The 17,617-nt window shown below is 38.7% G+C and overlaps 1 protein-coding gene and 1 non-coding gene across 2 annotated transcripts; both read left to right on the plus strand.

Moving 5' to 3' along the window:
- The first annotated feature begins 2,255 nt into the window (after window positions 1-2,255).
- Window positions 2,256-17,224, plus strand: ranbp1 (RAN binding protein 1). Its single transcript, XM_077241458.1, has 6 exons — window positions 2,256-2,409; window positions 3,663-3,799; window positions 14,068-14,225; window positions 14,310-14,438; window positions 15,616-15,678; window positions 15,918-17,224. The coding sequence occupies exons 1-6, from the start codon at window positions 2,395-2,397 to the stop codon at window positions 16,058-16,060; spliced, it is 645 nt and encodes a 214-aa protein (XP_077097573.1). The 5' UTR covers window positions 2,256-2,394; the 3' UTR covers window positions 16,061-17,224.
- LOC143749325 (small nucleolar RNA SNORA77) lies at window positions 15,711-15,840 on the plus strand. Its single transcript, XR_013206919.1, has one exon. It is a non-coding gene; the product is annotated as a small nucleolar RNA SNORA77 (small nucleolar RNA).
- Window positions 17,225-17,617: the final 393 nt, after the last annotated feature.

The following is a 17,617-nucleotide window of genomic DNA, read 5'->3' on the forward strand; positions in this document are numbered from 1 at the left end:
CTTGTGTAGATTAAGTGAAAATACCTCCAGTGTTTCATGCCAAGAAGGGTCAACCCCCACTGCCTCCTCAGAGATTTGTGGACACAAACTAGCTTTTTAGGCTTTGGCATGCAGACAAATCTACTTGACTGCTGCTGATCCGAACAACAGTAAAATCTTGGACTGCGTTATATCTATCTCAAAAATGGCCCTTTTTTTTTTATTAGCATTAGGCAATGTTATTCACCAGCATGAAACCGGTTAAACAGGAGAGTGAGTTCTAGTAGCCTTTAACAGGAAAATGGCGGTGTAGTTAGCAATGGTCCTATTATTGTGAGACTGTTAAAATATTCATTTGTTGTTGAGATATTAGAAAATATTTATATTAGTAGAGAGATAGATAACAGATGGATTTATTTTTGTATTCAATGGTGAGCCAGCAACATTGCTATTTTTTTTAATGGAAAATGTTTAGCAGATTCCTAACATGACTTCTAAATATTTTTTATGCTGAACATAAAAAGATATTACAACCTGAGCTCTAGAGCATCACAAGGCGCACAATTTGTTAAAAACTGCATTAAGATTGAAAAAAAAAAACGTTTGGTTAATCAGTTAAAGTATAGTATGTAGAATTCGGGGAGTTCTGAATAGCCATTCCGCCTATTTTGTGCAAAAATTGAATCAAAGTTATTATGAGAGGTTTCTCTTTCTGAACTGTAAAGCTGCTTTTGTGTATATTCTGCTTTAACAAACGTAGCTCAGTTAATGCAGAGGTTCTTCTTCAGCTCTTCTGGATTTGCTCACAGCCTTGGGGAAATAATCACATTGGCATCAGGCTTCATTTCTTGAGATTTTTGTCTTTCAGTATGTCACATAACTTTCTTAGAAGATGCAGAACACATATGTTTATTCTGGTTTTATTATGCATCGTGTAGTAAAATGTTAGCTAACTCAAGTAACACAAACCTGGAGTTAAAAGAGATGCCATGCAAGCTCCCAAAATTGATTTAGGTTATTTTAAACTATTAATTAGTGGCAAGCAAAGGACACCTCTTTTGGGAAGAAAGTTGAGTTTCTTTATTTGCATGTAAATTCATTTCAAACAGTTACAGCATTGATTTCAAATTATTATGAATGCAGTTTTTGTTACCTTATAATTAATTGTCACCGCAGGAATTGTGCAAAATAAAGAAATAAATAACCCAAATAAATACATAAGTGGATTTGTTATATACATGTACCCTTAAACATACATTTAAAGTTTAAAAATAAAAACAATAAAAATGTTATTTGTTGACTACCAGTAAATAATGAAAAGAAGAGTACAATTAAAAGACTACAATATAAACATAAAATGTGATTCTAGCCTATGTCATGCAGAAAGGTTCAATTTGGTTACTTACTGGAACCCACAGTTGCTTGACCCCTAAAATAAATCACTGTAAACTTGGTGAATCCTTATTCTTGTGAATGTTAAATTAGGGTAATTGCTGTAACTGAAACAGAATTGCAACACTTTTTAAAGCAATTAAATAATAGCTGTTTCCACTAAATATGTGTAAAGGACTTACACAGAACAACAACACTAACACTGTGTAGCAAAAGATTTGGGCTGGGAAAATGTACATTTTTAAACTCAGTTTGCAAATGTTAATAAATAACAGGGTCATGCATAATGACACCATTGCTACATTTTAGTATTTGACCAATAATCTATCCTCACATGTGTTTTAATTTAAAAATATCAATCTAGGGTACATTTTGTTCAGTACTTATATATGTGAATGAAATGTGAAATTTAAAATGTCAGTGGTTTTAAGGCACTTTCTGTAAGTAAAACGAAAATGTAACAGTGTCAACATTCTCCTGTATTATTCACACAATAGTCATTTCAGGAATAGATACATTATCTTAAATAATCCCATGATCTGACAGAAATGTCAGGTTAACATGCTGAAATTCAGTCTTCTATAATAAAGGTCAATGCCACTGCATTGCAGGGCTCTAAATATGAATTTGCAGGTATTCTGCAGGAGGATGTAGGAATATCTATAAAACTTTACAGTGTCAGATGGATGTTGAATGTAATCACCTGTCATCTTCTTTTCCTGTCTTGTTAGAAAGAAAGGCTTCTCAAAAATGCCAAAGCCAAGAAAATCAAGGCATATGTACTTGATAAACTTATAAAGGAACAAACAACAATAACAACATCTAGTATTCGGATCAACTGGTCTTGATCTTCAGATTTAAATTGTGCGTAGCCAACGCGCGTTGACGTCGCGCATTGCGCTGACGTCACCGTCTCTCTGCTCCGGTTAGGCGCGCACGAAAGTATTGGAGTGAAATCTCACGAGCTCGCACTGGACAAACCGAACAGAAACTCTCCTAAATCTTCAAACATCTGCTAAAACAATGTCGGACCCAAAAGTAAGTGTGACATCATCTTCTATTTCTGTCCCTTTCGGACCGCGAGAGATGGTTATTTCGGGTGTTTAGTTGGCGAGAAATGTTTTATACGGGTCTTTTTTATCAGAGAGTGAAAAGCACTTGTTTTTTCCTCTACCTACGTCGCACGCCTAACACTAGACGTTAAAACCGCACTTTTCTGTTTTCTATTCTTAATATCTTGTAATTATACGCTGTCAAAGTCGTTTGTTTATTTAAAATCACGCTACACTGTTAATAGCAGCAGTACGTTAACGTCCTTAAAATGAGTTATATGTGCATTTGTGTTCGTCACTTACTTAAACATAAAAGACAATCAAATAATTGTTTTCATTTACGTAATAAAACTATTCACGGCATGTTCCAATTAAATAGTACTCATAATTTGAATTGTAAAGCTGCCATGCTAAGACACCGTTAGCTTGTGTGTGTGTGTTAGCATCGCTAACATGCCGCACATGTGACGTTCAAACTCAAAGCCGGTTTATTCGCAGCTTTCAAGTTCATTTGCGTGTTTTAACTGTATTCGCTCAGTTGTATCAAAACAGTGGATTGAGACGGGAGATTCAAACTCTTAAACATCTTTAGGCCGCTTATTAGCTTCTGTTAGCCTGGGTGCTAAATGAATGTCCACTTCTGAGAAACTATTAACTCACCCCTTTAGACATAATTATCTGATATTGAGTGATGTAAACTGTTTAGCTAAATAAACTTCTTGGTATTATTAAAATGCTGACTGAACAAACTTAACTATGAGGGGTTGAACCAGTTTAAAGCTTCACATGTGTTGAAGATCTGCTGCAAGAGTTGGAAGGAAAGCTTTTGAATAATTCAAGCAAAAAGGCCCTCATGGATGTTAGACTAGTGATTAGTGGATAGCAAGAGCATGAATTCGAGCATGAGAATTCAAGTTAACTGCTCAGCACCAGTGAGTGTAAGTTTGGTTGCAGCAGCAAATTTGGAGACAATAGGCCAAACTCCAGAGAATGGTCCCTCCAAATCCTACAGCTTTTCACTCCACTGATCTGATGAGTAATGTGGAAGCAGGATCCCCACAGCCGGGATCAGGACAGTGTGAAGCTCAGCAGAACAAATGCCAAAGTACATTTTTTGTTATTCTCAACAACAAAAAAATGGGTCTTATCCTTGATCATGTCCAACTGCAGTAAGTCATTAGCATATTTGCTTTTTGACGTTTGATTAACAAAAGCTGCTGTGATTAATTCTCTTTCCAGGAGGCACAAGATGATCATGAAGCAACCCCAGAAAATGTAGAGGACTCCAACCATGATCCTCAATTTGAGCCCATCGTCTCCCTACCTGAGCAGGATGTTAAGACCCTAGAAGAGGATGAGGAGGAACTTTTCAAGATGTAAGTCACTACCCAATACTAAGTATGTTCAGATTTAAAGTGTAAATTGCAGGTTAACCACCACAATCAATTAATGTGTTAAAGTGCTCTCTCTCTCTCTCTCTATATATATATATAAAAAAATTTCTGTCTTAAAATGCGTTAAAATAACATTTATTGGGGTTTCTTCAAAGGTAGCATGTTTTTTACAGTAACTGGGTGATGACGTCATAACAGGGAGTAGCAACCCGTACTCTGCTAGATTCCTACTGTTTGCGGTTTGACTATGGAGAACGACTGGGAGACTGAAGAGGTGGGAAACCATCAAATTCTTGATGGACCACAGCCCTACAATTTTGAACCAGTCAGGCGTGAGAGAGGGGAGGAAATTGTCAGAAATCGTGGCCCTCAAAGAGTTATTAATGCTTGGTGTGAGGAAAATGAGTGGAGGGTTGGCCAGGTTTCCTGGTGAGTAGCTAGAGCTAGCCTAGGTTAGCCTGGTGCTAGCCTGGATAACATTAGAAAACAAGCTAAAGTCTTTTCAAAATCTTGCCGTCATGTAGAATAGCAAGAAGGGACAACAACTGAAGACATTATTTACTTACATGGTGTTAGTGGTCCTAATCAGAGCTGTAGAGATGCACACAATGCACAGGCACAATGGCGCTTTTGCCGGCAGTTTGTGGGAGTTTGCGCAGTTTTTGCAATTTCCCGCAATTTTTGCAAGTTCCCTCAATTTCGTCGCATTAAATTGCATCCCGCATATTCCATCGCTTAAATTTTTAAGATTAAACGTGCCGCATAATCAAGGATGTTTGCCTGCAACAATCACAAAAACGCGTTTTTCTGGAAGGACTGTAAAATTGTTGAGACTTACCGTAGCCAGCTCTCGCTTTCGGCGAGCACCCCGAATCTTGACTGGTTTCTTCGTCCAGACTGGACAGGTAGAGGAGCAGGAATGGGAATGACGTGAAGGAATTGCATCATAAAGAAGTCGAACCCGACGTTTAAACCCCAAACTGAACCGGCGCATGTCTCCAGGGTCATAGTCGTCGGCAGTAAAGTGTTCGCCGGATATGACAGCTGACTTTGTCACAGAGGCACCAGTAAAATCAGCTTGCTTCGTAGCCACAAACTTCACCCAGGCACGAATCAGCCGTTTGTCTTTGGGGAACTTGTGGAGCCTCTCTCCCGTATTAGAAGTATTTGTACATCCCGCACAAACACAATAGTTCACCATTTTTTATTACTTGCCGTTAGACTAACGGTAACTCTAGGCTTGGAGTCCCTGTTATGACGTCACGCCCAGCCTAGTGGAAGGGAGGGGGCGTTCTTAAAACCACTGTAAAACGTACCAACTTTTCATATTCGGCATTTTGGTATAAAAAACAATGGTGGGCGGTTCTTATCTTTGTTTAATAAGCACATTGCATTATCTTCGTGAAAAATTTAACCTGCAATTTACACTTTAAAGGTACACTATGTAACTTTGTTTTTTGTTCAAATTAACTATTTAAATGAGTCAGTACAACATCAATCCTTCCAAAACGTGTTTTTGTCGAACTGATTCCCTATGGTAAGCCTCGGCCTAAAAAAAAAAAAAGATATAATAAAAATTAGATAAATACACAAATAAGAAATTGAGGCGAACTATAATTTACGTATTTGTACAGCACCGTTTTTGTATAGCACAAGGAGTCCTGCACGGGTCATATTTTGTAAATCCGCACCCGCCCGTACCCGCAGTGCTTAAAACCGCATCAGACCCGTTATCCGACAGTAGCACTAATTAAAATTCGCACCCAACCCAACCCGCTTTAAATAGAACCGACACCTGATCCGCACCTGAAATACAATCAGTTTAGCCAATTCGTAAAAAAAATGAGAATCGATTAAAATCGAGAAATCGATATTTTTTTCCAGCCCTACTTATTATAGTGTTACCAAACTATACAGGAGATAAAACATGTTTTATTTGACTTAACTGTACTTTTATTTAATCCAAAACTGCGTTCATATTTTTAAACCTGCTAAGAGTTATCCAGTCAAGAATAGGCCTAGAACTGCTTTTCTGACGGACTGATATTAATGACTTGGGTGTCGGTCCGATACTGTGCTCATGTACTCGTAAAACTAAGTTACCCCGATACAAACGCACCCGATACCACTTTATGATAACTGCAAATTTGTTATTTCAAATGTAGCCGTGCAGCAAGCGGGCTAAAATAGAAGCGATGCGCTCATTTTTTCCAGGCGCGCCTATGCCGCAGCGAGATGAAAGCATCTCATCTCAACAGGTCATATTACAAAAACCAACCGATCAACTTCAGCCTTTCCGCAACAAAATCGAAAGCTCGGCTGAACAGCTGATCATAGCTGTACAGGGCGGCTTTTTATTTCTCATCTCCATAAATATAACTAGTAGCAAAGCTAATGCAAGGGCTAGAAATCAATTAATTCTTTGCTGATACTTCCTTGTCATCATGGAGTAGGGCTTTGACTTTTTCCCAAATATCATACTCGAAGTTCGTTTGTTTATTAACCCTCTGGGGACGGATTGGGCGGTACCGCCCAAAATGGCATACTTTTACAAATGTGTCATTATCTTAAAAACTATTAATGATAGAGATGTGCGGTCTTTTTTGCCGTCTTCCTCAGATTCCGCTGAAAACAGTGATGATAAACTTACCCGGCTTGTAAACACACTTCCTTGTTGCGCAATACCACTACGTCAAAGGCCAATGAAATCGACGTTGTTTGGCAGATTCACGAGCAACAACCAATGGAAAAATTGCCGATGGAGGAATATTTCTCTTACCCAATCAGAGGAAGGTTACTATGACGTATTCTAGCAAATCGGAGGACTCTGTAGCCGTGCAAGGGGTGGTACTATATACTATTACGCAAACAGCGTTGAGTGGCAGAGACTACAGAAAGCGAACGGACGCGTCGAGTATAAACAAGGCTTTACGGAGCGAGAGCACACAGAGATATGAGAGAGAGACAGAACAATTATAATATACACATACAATTATAGAATTATTTATTGTTTTAACACTTATGATGGCAAGGAGTAAACGATTTAGGTAGAACAAGCTCTGGAACAATTACTGGAGAGTGACTGGGAGAAAGCATTGCTTAGAAAATTCGAAGCATTCCTAAGAAAAACGCCTGGGACTATTTGTAAATAGTTAAAATTTTCATTGTTCTTTACACATTTTATTTAACAATTACACATGTCTGTCAAGCAAAGGCTTTGACAAATACATTTTTTGTTCAAAAACTGTTCACTATTGTTGTGTGATGTGTGATTTTCAGAAATAAATGCCAAAAATCTAATTTCCGTTTTTGAAATTCACTAGTTTATAATACATTTTCACTCATACTTCCTTTATAAACATATTACATGTGTGCTTATGTTAGATTAGGGTCTTCTGAATCCATAGATACCAAACACATAGTGTTCCATCTCCATTACATATAGGTTATAAGCCCAAATGTAAAAATAGAGAAAACGGACCAAAAAGAGCTTAGTCCCCAGAGGGTTAATATTAATATTCGAATATATTCAAATATTAATTATTACTATTTTGACCATTAAATGCCGCGGCGCTAGGGCTAAGGGGGCTTAACCCCCAGATGTTTTAAGTAAAGCCCTGAATATTTTGTTACCTTGTCTTTCTCAGAGCAAAACAATTAATCAGAAAAACAAATTTGAATTAGATTACAGCTGCCGCGATTAACTTACCTAATCATGTAAAGTGCATAGGCTATTACGGTTTTATTTATATTTTTACCTCTGCATTAAAGGTACTTGCAACGTGCTTTTGCAGCTTTGAGAATTGTAGCCAATCACAGACATGTCTGTTGAATCGCATCGGCCAATCAGATGCGTTTAAATTAGTTCCTGTGCTGAAGATGTGTTTTGCGCGAGCTCACCGTCACAGAGTTCTACACTTTTCGCAAACCTGTCATTATTATTGGCAATAAACTTAAGATGCAAATAAGAGATTCTCGGCAATGTATTTGATATTCTTGATGCTGATATGATGCACTCCATTACGCACCGCTCTGTTTGTTTTCATGATGACTAAAAGTTCAGCAGTTTAACGTTAGCTCATCGATGTCAAAATGATTAAAGAAGCCGGGGTGTACCGTTCACAGAAGGATGTTAACAAAACGAATACCTGGTAAAATGTAAGTAGCGCCACACGTTGCTTTTCAAATTGTCAGGAGTGTAGATTTCGAACTCCTCGTCAGGAGTTGTTGTTGTAGGCGTTGGCGCGGCCATTGTTTGATATACAAAATAGGCGCTGTACTAACCAGGACACTAACGTCACCTACAGGAGCCCAGATGACCAATAATTGCCTTGCTAATGAGCTCGTGATTGACAACTTCACCAGGCGTGAAAAAGCCTCGGAATCTGAATTGTGCACGCAACTGTGCAACTTTCAGAGAGCGCATTAAGAACCGGATTAACCCGGTACTTCGGTACCACCGGTTCTTAAGAAAAGCTGGTACCGTAACTGTTTAATTTTTTTAGTATCGACTTGGTACCGAAGTACAGTGTCTTTTGACAACACTACTGCATACACACACATCCTGACTCTGGCTGTCACAGCTCGACGCAAATAAAGAAATACTGCTCATATTATTTAGAGTGCTGTCACTCTTAAAGTATCGGTACTAATAAAATTTCATATCAATAAAGTTTTTTAATAGCAGGGTATCGCAATACCTTTCTAGTACCGGTATATCGCGAAACACTATTACAGCAGCCATATCACCCTGTAGCCCAAGACTGGTTGCCCACTGAAGCTAAGCAGGGTTGAGGCTGGTTAGTACCTGGATGGGAGACCTTCTGAGAAAACAATTTGCTGCTGGAAGAGGTGTTCGTCAGGCCAGTAGGGGGTGTTCACCCTGTGGTCTGTGTGGGTCCTAACGTCCCAGTATAGTGACGCGGACACTATACTGTCAAAGAGCACTGTCCTTCGGATGAGACGTTAAACTGAGGTCCTGACTCTCTGTGGTCATTAAAAATATCAGGATGTCCTTCGAATAAGAGTAGGGGTGTAACTAGTGCTGCCGCGATTAGTCGACTTAGTCGACGTAATCGACCATGCAAATTAGTCGACGGCAATTTTTTTAGTCGACGTGTCGTTTTACTATTGACCGCCTATTTATTTTTGGTCTCCCGTCTCAAACGGCTGACTTTAATTCACCTCCACACAGCAGTCTGTGCGCCGTGCGCGGCCTGCTGGTTAATCTGCTATCCTCTTCCTTCACGTTCCCGCCCCGCCTTCACTGCTTTGATATGAAAAATTGCGGAGGCAGGTGACGGTGCTTTCAAAGTGGGCTCGTTTGCTGCGGTCCGAGCGCGATTGTTCCCGGCGCCCCCCGCAGCGTTGGTCTGTTTCACACTCAACTTAATTCTATCGAACACTGGTGCGTTTGCGTGCATATTATGCCATCGCAAACGTGCACGGCGCATGATAGAAAACAGAACGCGGGTCAGTATTGTGTTTTTCAAACGGACTCTTTTGAGGAGACAATGGATTTCCAAATGTGTTGCCCTGATTCCACGCGCAAAGCACGAATACACTGCAGGCTCACTCTCGCTCGTATCCAAGGTAAATCATCAACACTATCATCCCTTACATATGTTTTTTTAACTAAATACATCATAATAAGCTAAAACGCATGCGCAGGTTACTTTACTTCCTGAACAAGTGCGCACCTGAGTCCGTGTTATTTTCACATTCACGCAAACCGCGGCACGGGCCCGCCATGCACGCAAGTGTAAACGCGAGCTGCATATCTGCCTGCCTGCTTTCAGCGCGACTCATTATTAGGCAGAGCTATGCGTAGTGGGCTAGACTCTTTCAATTCCAATTTATTTGTGTAGCGCTGTTCACAATATCAGAAAATGCATGTATTGCATCTACTTTACAATTCAGAGTGATGTTATCAGTTATGCATTTCAGAAATGTACATAAAAAATTTACAGTAAGCTAATAAAAATTTATTTAACAGCATAGATGAACAAAGAGCTAATTTAATTAATACATACATGTTTGTTAATAGAGGATTAGATTAGGACTCCGACTAATATGGTATAGCATAATGGAAATGCAGATAGTTAATGCTTTGATTGTTAATACATAATGTTTTTGAACAGGTGACATTTTATGTTTTGGCCCTTCAGTTAAGTTCAAAATTAAATGGACACAATGAAATAACAAACACTTGATTTTTTTTTTAAATTAGTCGTTTAGATTAGTCGAATAATTGAAAAATTAGTCGAAAGATTAGTCGTTAGAAAATAAGTCGTTAGTGGCAGCACTAGGTGTAACCCCGGCATCCTGGCCAAATTTGCCCCTTGGCCTCTGTCCATCATGGCCTCCTAATCATCATTATATACTGATTGGCTTCATCACTGTCTCCTCTCCACCAGTAAGCTGGTGTGTGGTGGGCGTTCTGGCGCAATATGGCTGCCGTCGCATCATCCAGGTGGATGCTGCACATTGGTGGTGGTTGAGGAGATTCCCCCTTCCATGTAAATCGCTTTGAATACCCAGAAAAACACTATATGAATGTAACAAATTATAACACTACTCGGATGCCTGTTAGTTGGAATGTGTAACTCGTGTTCCATGGAAACTTAACCCAATTAATTCACAAAGATTTATTAAAATATCGTTCTCATTATAATGTTATGTAGGGGTGTAACGATATTCAAACCGAACCGAAAACCACGATACAGAACCCACGATACGAACCGCGATTCTCTCATGGCATACCGAACATGCCCCGCCCAGCCCTGGCTCATCGGACCTCATGTCTTATGTGTACACAACGAAGTCAGTTTTGTAGCCTAACCACCATTAACACCATATAATAGCAAGCCCCATGTTTTGTTACTTTCAATAATAAGCAAGGTGTAATCTTTCAAATTCTGTCTATTTGATCTCGAAATTCAAACAATAAATGGCGTTTTGGCGCTCTTTGATGTGGCGTGACAGATCGCTGTACTAGCTCCTCATTTCAAGCGGCAGCATGGAGCGCGAGTAAACACGATCATCACTTCCTCAGTTACAGAATAAACATGAATGGACACCTGAAGGTATGTTGAAAGATACAGTATACTTACTGAAAGGCATCACCACTCATGTAATCGCTCAATCTGTGTTTCAGCAGCGGAAAGACGTCAATAAAACAGCTTAGTTTTTCACATAGCATTATATTTACCTCAGCAGGGAAGTCATCCAAATTAACTCTTGCACTAAATAATATGGCCTATATTAGGCTATATTTCACTTGACCTATTAATGATATCTTGATTATTTAATATGTTTAAAATATATTTCATAAAAATGACAGCAACTGTGTAAATTATTATATTTCAATATACGAATTAGAGTAAAAATACAAGTTAATGCAAAAACTGCCTCATGTTCAGTTTACATGTTTTCATACAATGTGTTGGGTGTTGATTTTTATATCTAAAAAATAAATAGCATCTGAATTTAGGCTAAAAGTCTAGGCTCTGTTGTTAACCTTAATGTTATAGTAATGTGCGGGCTCCTTATATAGTTTACACCATTAGCATATCTTTCTTTTTTTAATCCTTGCTTGTTAATCCGAAACGTTTAATTGTATCAATTTAAAGACAAAGACACAATATTTTCATTAAACCACTGTTTAAAAAAAACAAAAAAAGCAATTTTAGCTTTCTAAGCCCCACCCCACCGAACCAAGATTTCAAAACCGTGGGAAGAACCGAACCGTCAGTTTTGTGTATCGTTACATCCCTAATGTTATGTAAAATGAGTCACAATCATAGTTATAAGTCGTGCATTGTTGTTTTGGCTGTGTGCGCTGAATGAACACCGGTAAACTGAGTTAAACCGTTAAACTCATCGAGACGTGGGTCTGGGAACCACGTTCATTTTCTCGTATTTGAGACGTGGTTTACGAATGCCCAGAGCTGTTTATTGGGTGCTACGAATGTCTATCAAATGCGCCTGTGCGTAGCTCATCGCCAATCGTTTCAATTATACCAGATGACGTATGTAGAGCGACAGAAATTAGACGAGGAAGACGACGATGGGTCAGAGATTTGTGTACACGATGCTCTTTTTTTCAAAATAAACTACTTATAACAATATCTAAGGCTGCATCGAAAGGTAACTTCGGTCTGCTGCCATGTGGGATCCATAGGTATAAACAAACTGCTTCGGTGTGTCGCATAGACGTCGTCATCGTCTTGCTGCCTCCCCGTTCTGTGATTGGTCCCCTCGCTGGTCCATGTAATCCAGGCTGCCTAGCAGCGTGAATAAAATCGTTAATTCTTAACCAAATGCATCCTATATGAGATCAATCAGATATAGGCCTACACAAAATAAACACAATATTTCAACTTCCATTTGCACAAAGCAAACGTGTGATCAATCATGAAGTTGCAACTAGCCTTTTAAAGGCTAAACTGGCGTGCTCCCTTAATTTCTCGTGTCTGCTTTACGTGTTTTGCAGTTGAGCGGCACGCACACTTATGACCTTGCTTAATCGACCATCGATAAGTTTTGATTAAATTATCAACAATTAATCGATTATTTAAAAAAAAATGCATTTTTTTTAACAAATAATATGACAAATACAATAAAATATACAAGTGAAATAAACTGCTTTAATTTTTTTAGCTGCAGCTTTTCAAGAAAGAAATTGAACAAATGTAAAAGATAAAACACTACATAGACTTAACTGTATATTAGGGGTGTAACGATTCATTCGTTTGCATATGCATCGATCTTGAAACATGTATTTCGAATCGTGAATCGTTTATTTCGGTCAATATTAGATTTAAAATGCTAATTATCGAATAATTTGTGATTCTATATCGATTCAGTGCTTTAAAACATATAAACATTAAATGACTACATGCGCGAATTGAGGCGTTGTGCGGCGTCATTTCGCGTCCACACCTCTCTCACATACTCGCTGCACTCTTACCATCTTTCACTGGATTTCGCTCGCGCTCGGTCCCATATAGCTCTCATCTACAGATTTTTGAGCAATCCATGTTTGAGCTCTCCTCAGGACAGCCATTGGTGTTCACATGAGCAGATGACAGCTCTCTATCGAGAAAGCGAGCCATTGATAAAGCTGCCAGATCATTGCGCGGGCACTGCTATGAAACAACGCGCTCGTTGCGTGGAAACGTCACCGTTATTTTCTTTAATATAAGATACTGAAGTTTTACGGAAATGGGTCATACCCGTCCTGAGCGGTTAAAGTAAAACCCCACTTAGTCAAGGGTGCGCATTTATTACATGGAAAGAGAAAACGTATAATAGGTGTCTAAAATGCACACGCTTCCGATTAATCATGAATGATGAATGAAATGTAACTTAATGTCGTTAAACTGAACTGATGAAATAACTACAACATTAATTACACTGAAATAAGAGCGCGTGGTTTATCCATCAATCAGATGCGCATTAAAGTTGCATTCATAATCGTTACTATAGCACAAGTAGACACCCGGCGCGTTTTCTTTCAGAACCACAAGGAAAATGTTCAGTCGGATAAAGAGAACAAAGAGTAGCTATTCCATGAGGAAACGTTAGTTAAGGTTTAGTTGGGAAAGTTCATGGTATTTTTAGTCTCACAATGGAAGGATGTTTAATGTACCAGGAACACTTTAAGGTTGTGTTCCTACAAAATAGTTAGCATGATGAACTAACTATACTTTTAAAGCCTTTTTAAATCTTGGTTTACATTTTTACAAATGCTAATTTATAGGCTTTGGAAATATTTTTTATAATAATAGATTCATTAACTGACATGAACTAACGTTAACAATAGACAATGTCGTAATTTTTTTTTTTTTGTTCCCACTCTGACCCCCGAAGGCAGCTGTATAATTCACACCCTGACTAAGACCCATTGGGGGAAGCATTTAAATAATCCTATGAATGCATGTAAAAAAATAAGAATCGAATTATTCGAATCGCATCGAATTTTAATGTGAATCGCATCTTTCTGAATTTGCAAAAATCGTTCTTGAATCGAATCGAAAACCTATGAATCGTGAATCGAATCGATTCGCTGCCTACCCAAAGATTCACAGCCCTACTGTATATTCATCAGTATTCATCAAGGATACTCACCAATATGGGCATTTTGACAATTTTATCTGTTTGTCTGTTCGAGTGCAATGGTATGCAAAAGAGATCTGCTGCGAGAACTGAATTTTTGCTGACATTTATCTTCAACATTGTTTTTGTAGGAGGGCAAAGCTTTATCGTTTTGCCAGTGAGAACGACCCTCCCGAGTGGAAGGAGCGCGGGACAGGTGATGTCAAACTCCTGCGACACAAAGAGAAGGGTACCATCCGCCTTCTCATGAGGAGAGACCGCACCCTCAAAATCTGTGCCAACCACAACAGTGAGTGTAATCGTTATCTGTCCCCCTGTTCATTTTCCAATCATGTGCTGGCTTTAACTCATTAATTTAAATCCTGTGCTCTAGTTATGCCGTTGATGGAGCTGAAGCCCAATGCAGGCAGTGACAGGGCCTGGGTGTGGAATACACATGCTGACTTTGCAGATGAAAAACCCAAAGCAGAGATGCTGGCTATTCGATTCCTTAATGCAGAGAGTGAGTACAAATGAACATGTCAAAACAAATCTCAGGGATCTTGTTAAAGTTAGACTAATGCCTGGTTCACACAGGACGACTTTAAAGTTGTCAGCTGATTTTCCCTGAGAGACCCCACACACGGCGATTAAAAAATCACGGGTCTAACAGTTTTGGTTGCAGCCACACGGCAAAATCAACACATCACACACGAACCGATTTGACTCCCGATCATTCCCAGGTCAGACGGAAAATCTTGCAAAATCCCTCGAGATCAAACGTGACTTCTGACTTCAGAGTAAACAATCATGGCGGACAAAGAGGATGCAGTGGCGATAGTTTGTTTTTAACCGGAAAAAAAAAACTTTATCAAAAGAAAAGGCGATGGTCAAAGAAGTGGAGACAACGCTAGCATGGATGGCTAATTTGATTTTGTTTCCCGGTGCTTCCTCCGCGCCTTGCTTTCTGATTGGCTACACGCCAGTCCACAGGCTGCGTGCTCGTTTGTCTGCGGGGGGCCAAAAAAAATCCAACATGTTGGATATCCCCAATTTGAGATTGGAGCGTTCCCGACGTCCTTCCGAGCAGACGAGAGCAGTTTTAAAACACCACACAGCAGGAATATCTGATCAGATTGTTTTACGTTAATCGGAGCATCCTTAAGATTGTCGGAAGGGGTAAATCGGGGCTAAAATCAGCCTAATTATCCTGCCGTGTGAACCAGGCTTTAATTGAAGCCCTACAAAATACAGAAAGAAACCATAGTAGCGATAGAACCTTTCTTGCATGCGAGTGAATCAAAAATATTAGGTGGGGACTTAATTCTATCTATTGTTGATTGGATGGAGATAGATCTGAATGCAAGCTTGTAGTTGATTGTAATAATGGGTTGGTTTTAAGCTGGAGAAGTCCGGCAACATCACTAGACAGAAATGTCCTTTCTCTAGAAGATTACAAGGTCAATTTTTGAAAAAATTTAACTCATGCATGGATGATTTATTTATAAGTTAAGATGCATTTAGAAAATGGATACTTTTCCATTTCCTGCATACTATTATGTATGCATACTGCATAAATAATTACAATTATACCAGTTGTGAATGGCATAATAAATACAATGCATTTTAAAATGTAATTTTATCATTAGTGTAATAAAATTCTGCTTTTTTTGTGCCCTTTTGTTTCCTTTGTCTTGCAGATGCACAGAAGTTCAAGATGAAGTTTGATGAATGCAAAGAAGAGGCCAGAAAGTCTCTAGAAGGTAAGATGGTGGCTTTTTCTACCAGGATTATTGCAGACTCACTCTGTTTAAGACTGACAAATCCAGCCTTAGACTTTTTCTGTCTGCTACAGTAACATGAAGATTGTTACAAACTGCCTTGCCATTCACTTGGGAGGAGACCGTATCTTCTCAAACATTTGTCATAAATTTGTGTAAGGCTTGAGTTGGAGTACTCTTTGAAGAGCCTTCAACTTAACTGTTTCAATTTCGTTTCACAGGTAGCATGAACAGCCCTAACAAAGTGGCAGAGAAGCTGGAGGAGCTGTCTGTGAAAGATGACAAAACAAAGAGTTCAGAGGACAAGAAAGAGGAGGTGAAGGAAGAGAAGAAAGAGGAGAAGGCTGGTGAGGAGAAGAAATGAGCCTGGAACGTCGCTTCATACGGATCCTCCACTTGCCATTTACCCCTTTTCTACAACAGACTCTGAAATTGAAAAATTGGACACTTTTGTTTTTTTTCTTTTTGGCCTCTTGACTTCACAAGACCTTGGTGCCACTCTTAATGCGTCCATTTCTCAATCATCAAGATGTTGTGAGCTTTTGTCCCATTCACAAACTCTCATATCGCCCTTCATTTTCTCATTCATTGTGGACCAGTCGTCAGTCATCATGTATTTGTGTATTTACACGACATGCTATGATACAAGGCTTGTGCTATTGATTGATTCCCACATTGGGTAACTTCTTTTGTTGTTTTTCTTTTGTACTTTAAAGAGTTATATTGTGAGCGTCTAGATGAGCACTGTCTGATATGAGAGCGGGCTGTTGAGTTGATAGGGAGTATGAGTATCTGCGATCTTTGACTTTTCCTTACAATAAAGTCACATGAGGAACATTTGGCTTCTCTGTGGCTTGAATTTACTCTTGAATGACTAACATGATTCATTTTCTGTGGAGGGCTGCATCTGGCAAAAAAAAGACTGCTCTGAATACCTGAAGGAAGTTTTATTATGAGTATGACCCTTATATTATGGGTGTGACCCTCTTCTGTTTGAATTGGAAATCAAGAAAATAAAGAATGGTTGACTCCGTTATCACTTGAGTGTGGAAAAGCAGCGAGGTTTTAAATAGTTGAAAACCTGTTGTCATAATGCATAAGCGCTTTTTAAAAATATATAGGGAGATAAGTAAACTAGGTACTGTATCACTAATGAAATACGGTTTTCATTCCATAAGGGTTGTTACAATTTCAATTCCAAGAAACAGCATTGATAAAGTTTTATAGGCCATGTCTAAGGTTTATCCTATGTAATATTACAACGACTGCATGCACAATAATTTGGTCTCTTAGACATTGTTTTGCTTTTTTATTTTGAATGTACATTTTAGCAATTGCGGTTTTGATGTGTTTGAACCGCACAATTTCCACATTCCCAGTTTGAGTATTTTTTTAATAAAAGCAGAAGGGTCGCTTAAGTTGCATTTGGCATGTGATGAATGACTTGAACTCTCACATTTTATAGTGGTTACTAATGTACATCATGTAAAAGGATTGTGATCAAATTAAAGACTGATGCTTTGTCATACATCAGTGTCTGTATGGCTTCCATTCAAAAGCCTAATGGGGCAAATAAGATTTTTCAGTTTGTGTAATAGCATATGATTTGGAGATGTTAGTCATCAGACGGGTCTTTGTCTACTCATTTGATAGCACAATAATACAATTTTAAACAGTTGAAAAAAAAAAACAAGTTTAAAATCATACTGAATGATTTAGACAAAAAAAAACGTCATATTGCAGCATGTTATGTGATTTAGATCAGTACATTTACAATTGGTCAGAAGTGAGCACTTTTGATTTTTAACCATAAACATTATATACAAGTATGATTATTGATATTAGATTGTTGTAAATAATATATAGCAGGGTATTTTAAATCCATAGATTTCTTGCTTCCGTAGCTACGCACCGGCAGCAG

The sequence above is a fragment of the Siphateles boraxobius genome, unplaced genomic scaffold, assembly GCF_051911475.1.
Source record: "Siphateles boraxobius isolate OS27281-9 unplaced genomic scaffold, OSU_SipBor_1 24, whole genome shotgun sequence".
In the NCBI taxonomy this organism is placed as follows: domain Eukaryota; kingdom Metazoa; phylum Chordata; class Actinopteri; order Cypriniformes; family Leuciscidae; genus Siphateles; species Siphateles boraxobius.

Coding starts and splice junctions, on each gene's coding strand:
- ranbp1 (XM_077241458.1), top strand. Junction 3,800..14,067: donor GAGGAGGAACTTTTCAAGAT/GTAAGTCACTAC, acceptor TTGTTTTTGTAG/GAGGGCAAAGCTTTATCGTT. Junction 14,226..14,309: donor AATCTGTGCCAACCACAACA/GTGAGTGTAATC, acceptor CCTGTGCTCTAG/TTATGCCGTTGATGGAGCTG.